This window comes from Rhinopithecus bieti, unplaced genomic scaffold (genome assembly GCF_001698545.2).
Source record: "Rhinopithecus bieti isolate Rb0 unplaced genomic scaffold, ASM169854v2 scaffold_32081, whole genome shotgun sequence".
In the NCBI taxonomy this organism is placed as follows: domain Eukaryota; kingdom Metazoa; phylum Chordata; class Mammalia; order Primates; family Cercopithecidae; genus Rhinopithecus; species Rhinopithecus bieti.
This window is the reverse complement of record NW_016814436.1, coordinates 5,360,322-5,365,635: the sequence shown is the minus strand read 5'-3', so window position 1 is coordinate 5,365,635 and position 5,314 is coordinate 5,360,322. Positions and strand designations below refer to the sequence as shown.

The 5,314-nt window shown below is 45.9% G+C and overlaps 1 protein-coding gene across 1 annotated transcript in view; it reads right to left on the bottom strand.

Moving 5' to 3' along the window:
* Window positions 1-26: 26 nt before the first annotated feature.
* The window catches only part of LOC108514487 (uncharacterized), a 9,068-nt gene continuing 3,780 nt past the window's right edge, over window positions 27-5,314 (bottom strand). Inside the window, exons 2-3 of the mRNA XM_017850744.1 lie at window positions 4,866-5,312; window positions 27-2,103 (exon numbers count right to left, since the gene is read on the bottom strand). Coding sequence (XP_017706233.1) covers window positions 2,041-2,103; window positions 4,866-5,312 — 510 coding nt within the window. The 3' untranslated portion in view covers window positions 27-2,040. The remainder of the gene's footprint in view (window positions 2,104-4,865; window positions 5,313-5,314) is intronic.

Here is a 5,314-nt window from a genome sequence, read left to right as displayed (position 1 = left end):
TTGTCTTGTAGTGATAAGTTAACACTTCTTTTCTTTCTGTAGAAAGGGTTCCTATGAAAAATCTGACCTTAACCTTGAAGTTAGCCAGATCTAAAAGCTAGGATACTTGGACATAGTCAGGAAAATGAAACTATTTTTATATATAAATTAGTCACCTGTGTTGTGTGAAGTCACATTTGATTTTTTAAAAATAAAATGGGAGTCTCTCAATAAATAAGACCAGTGTGGTCAAATTCCAAACAACTTGTAATTGACAGTCCCCCAAAACCAAATCCCAATTTCAGTATGAGTTCCATTTGTGGGCAGCTTAAGTTTGTCGTAGTAATTTTAAAGAAGTAATCTGTGAAATCTTGATTTTAGTAAAAATTCCTGCAGTCCCTTGCAACTTAACAACCAACCATTTGACTTCAAAATCAGTTTTTTTCTCCTTTTTTCTTTCTGTTTATTCTAGAGGAATTTACCTAGCCCATTGAAGAGCTGTACGATAAAATTATAAGTAGCACATAAACTTTTAGAAAAATGTTAATTTCCCAATTTCTGATTATTCAATTTTAGAAATTATAGAAGTGATCGACTAAAATTAATTCAGCACCCACTTCTGGAATGGTAATTTTTATTTTAAAAAAATTTAGTTTGGTGCCTTTTCTCATTCCTCATTTAAAGTCAAGAATCTAGCTTTGGCGTTTGATAGATGCATATATAATCAGAGATACTGGCCCGTCATCCTTAATACGTATTTTCAGATTTTTGCTGTTACTTCTTTGGAATGGAAAAACATTAATCGTAATTCCTCATTCCTCAGGGGAAACTTTTCATACTAGCATGTGTTTATTAATATTATGTACAATATATTCTTATATGATTGAACACACGCCTGTCATAGACTTCTAGTTGTTTTATGCGGTCCTTTTAATTGAAAAGTAATAATTAACCCTTTAAGAATGCTTTCAGGGTCGTTAGACTTCTTTTTGAGATACATACGCAGGCACCGCAACGTGAAACATGAATGTGAAGACTTCCAAAGCACGTTAAAGGCGGCAAAGCGCTGCTTACACAGGTTAAGAACCAGACATGTGATTGCACGCGTGTGGAGCTGGCACCATCAAAGCACGATGTGCATGACTCACAGACGCAGGCACACTTAAGTATGTTCTTTACATTGAAAAAGAAAGGAAAGAAGATAGAAAAAAATGGTGCCAGCATGCTGGGCTTTTTTTGTTTGCTGTTTGGGGTGGGGTGCGCTAGGGCAGTGTCCGGCGTATGCTTTTGTCCTTAAACAAGCTCGTTCCCTGGTCAGAGTTTCATTATTGTTGCTGGTAAACAAATGCCAAGTTTGACAAAAAACAGTGAAATAAAGCAAAAGATTTTGAAAAATGCTTCATCATGTCAGAAGGAAAGAACCCTTTTCACGGGTGCCTGCTCACATTTCCTTGTCCAGCCTGAGATCCTATTGACTTTGAATTATCTTTTGCTGTTTTACTTCTATGAAAATTATAAACGCATGTTTGTCCAAGGCGGATTGATGCTTGGAGGTTGCGTATAAATAACTGAGAGTGAAAATAAACCCATCATGCGGTAAGAGCGTGTGTTATTATCAAACAGGCCTATCAAAATGGACCCTCAAACCTGCAAACTACTTTGAAACAAAGGCAAAAGAAAAAAAAATCATAAGCCTGGTTTGCCTTTATCCAGAGTCCCCAAAGCTGCTGAGCAACTCCTCAAAAGGCACATTGTCTAGGATGATCGAAGTGGCATCTTATCCAGGAGCCACCGAAAACTTGCAATCTCAAGTTTATTGGGCTGGCTTTAAAAACATCATTATTCTTGGATGTGCAACTAAGTGTTCAGAACCCGAGTGAAAATGGAATTTTTCACTCACACTCGTTGTCCTTGCTTTAATTAGATTAAATGCATCTGTTTACTAAGTCCTCCTAACGTCTTGGATACTGAAAAATTTAAACTATTAAATGTCGATCCGTTGAGAAAAAAGAAACTAAACCGAAGCACCCCCCCCTCAGCCTTCTGAGGCTGGACTGTGGGCTAGGGGCTGGCGGAGAACGCAAGGCAGCAGGAAGTTGCCGGCTCCATTCCCATTAGGCAGATCTGGGGAGAAATCAGGAAAAAAATAACTGTATAAAGCTGATACTGTAAACATCCTAGTACAGCAACAGCCTTCCTAGAGCTTATTTTCAAACATCTGACCTCAGGCATGGCTGTGGCCCACAGGCAAAAACCACGTTTTTCTTCCTGGAAACTTGTCCATCATAGTGCTCAACGAAAATGTAAATTTTCCAGGTTTTCTTGTTGATAATTTGAGCATACTTAAAAAAATATTATTTACTTTGAATAATATGATAGCAAATAGACAAAAACAAGCTAACCTGAATATTATCCAGTGGAATTACCTGAGTGCTATGATTTTTGCTGAATAAAGCAGCATTTGATTTCTGCATTTGCAACCAAATTATATGTAAATCCTTGCCAAGTACAGGGGGAAATTTTTTTTAAAAAGTGTGTGTTCTTGAATATTGTTCTGACTTATCTGATTTCTTGCTTTACCAAATAAAAACTGTAAGTGGAAAAAAGGCATTAAATTAACTTATTACGGTGTGAGAGCAAGAAAAAAAAAACCAGTTAATAAAAAGAAGGTTAGCAAGCCAGTATGATTACACAATGATCTCAGGTGAAAATTACAAAGCTAATATCCTGGCATTTAGTCACTACGTTCAGTAATGATATAGTTGTCAAATCTGTATTTGTGCCAATGGAACAAAAGTTGTAAGTGGCATAATAGAAGATAATCTCTTTTTCTTTGTGGCTTTTTAAATTCAATGTTTTAATCCACCCATTTAATCACAAAACATATATCACATTAGTTATAATATTTATAGTGTTTAGGAACGTGATTATAAATAGATTATAGTGTGGTTGTTAGATGAGGTCTTTTTTTTCCTTTTTTCCCTTGAACGTGTATCTCCGAGGTATGCATCATTTCTAGAGATTGCCCTTGAGAACAGTTTTATTGAGAATAGTAACCATATATTTATGTTCAGAATCCCCATTTGGTCGTTACCGGGTGTGCTCATTATTTTGGAAAAACAAGATTCCATATTAAAAGGCCTGGTGCTTATGATGTTTAGATCTCTGCATTCAGCTCAGTTTCTAAAGCATTTTTGTTCTTCTGGAGTCCCTAAACTTGCTAAACCACAAAATATCTGTAGCATGTTTTTTAAAGTAGTTGAACCATACAGTAACGATGGGGTACAGGAGGAGTTTATAGAGCAGTTAGTGGTTGAGTTCTGCCTTGGTGTGGCCGGGTTAGGAGGGGCTACAGGGGCATATGTGGGGCTTTGGGCACTGCTGCGCACAGACTCATCCTGTGGGAATGTGTGCTTTTACCCCACACTTCCTATCTGGGGCTGAAATTTTTAATAGTGAAGAAAGAAAATTATAAAGCACAGTGCTAGACAGGATTGATTTCCCCTGCTGTATTGCTAGAAGGTAGGCACGGCATGTCTGAGACTCAGGCTGCTGAGAGAGCAGTGCCCTTTTCTGGGGAAACACAGAGCTCCTGAGCTTCCAGTTCTGGGCCCCACAGCCCTTGGAGCTGGGGGGTGAGGGGGAGACACAGGACCTTCCTCAGGAAAAGAGGGCGACCCACGCCATAGTGAAGCCACCAGGCAGCTGTGGAAAGGGAAAGTCAGTCTGGATTCCAATGAAAAGATTAATTGGAAAACATTTCTACTCCATTTTCTAAAACTGAGTTTTCCCATAGCAAAAAATAAATAAATAAAGCTATCCCTAGAATTCTTTCAGCTTCTAGAAAGAAGATGCTGTACTAAGATTCCAGTCCCCACCGCCCCAACTCCCAGGAAAGCAACTGGGAAGGTTTCTTAACATACCCCTGAGTTCTTCCTTCCCTCCCCCCAAATTTTCTGTGTCACAGGGTGGAGGCAGTGGTGTGTGTATCAGGGTGGCTGGCACAATTCACAGCCACAATCATGGGGGTCTAGCGAGCTGTGGAAGGCAGCTCAGTGGGCAGCGAGGCCCTGGCAGAGTTGCCCGGCTGCCCCTGCCCAGCGTTGCCCTCCTGGGCAGTCTAATCCAACATGAAATGAAGTTTCCTGGGAAGCAGGGCACACGAGGAACTTTTGAATTTACCAATGGCATAAAAAGTATATATATTTTTATGACAACGGGCAAGTTTCAATTGGTTGGCAGAAATGGCGAGATGTGACGTCAAGGGACACTGGTTAGAATGCCAAGGCCGGCGGCGGGGGGTTGGGGGGAGACAAGCACAGAGAGACATTGGGATGGGACCCGGGAGGCCTTGCTTCTCTCGGGCCCTGGCCGCCAACGGGCCGTCGCAGGCGTCTGGGGACGGTCAGCTCCATGCGGCTCTGAGCCAGGGCATGCTTGGGCAGGGGGACCGGGTCTCCGAAGAATGACTCTGTGTCCGCGTCCATCCCCGAGAGCCGGAGGCCCAGGCCGGCCCCTCTGCGGTTTGGGAACCACTCGGGCGCCTCTGTGGAGCGGGCGGGAAAAGACGCCGCGGCCTCCTTGGCATTCTAACCCGTGTCCGGACCCTAGAGGCCAGCCGGTCCCGACCACCTGGAGGGCCTGGAAAGGAACCGTGTGGCTCGGGGCCAGCAGTGTCGCCATCGGGCTCCGAGAGAGCAAAGCTGCGGCCTTGAACTTCTCCCCACAGCTCCTGTGCCCTGAGTCGGGGAAGCAGGAAGTTGTTTCCACTGGGAAGGAAGAGAGCGCGCTCGGAGCTGGGCAGCGGCTCCGGGCACCGCGCCCCCGCCCATCCCACGCCTCCCGGGGCACCGTGAACAACCCCCCAACCCAACTCCTCCAGGCACCTTGCGCGCCCCTCTTACATCTCCCGGCACCGTGCGCTGACCCCTGCCTCCGCAGGCCGGCTCCCGTGTGCCGGGTCCCGACTCCCACCCCTCTGGGCACCCCTCGCTCCGAGGGGCCCGAAGTGTCCTGGAAGCCACCGCGGGGTCGCCCATGCGCGAACTCCACCCTGGGGGAAGCCCGCTGCCACTGTCGGCCCCGAGCGCTGTCCCGGGGCCGCGTCGAGAGGTCCGCGGCGCACACTGTTCCCCGCGGGGACGAGCCCGGAGAGCCTGGCCGCTGTCCGCGGCGCGCTCGGGGCTGCGGGCACCAGGCTGCGGGGATTGCAGGGACCGTCGGTCAGCCACGGGTCCCCGAGCCGGGCCCGAGCGTGCGCGCGCGTCCCGCTGCCCGCAATCATGGCAGCCGGCGCCTTGGAGCGCAGCCGCCGAGCGCGCCCCAGCAGCCGCCT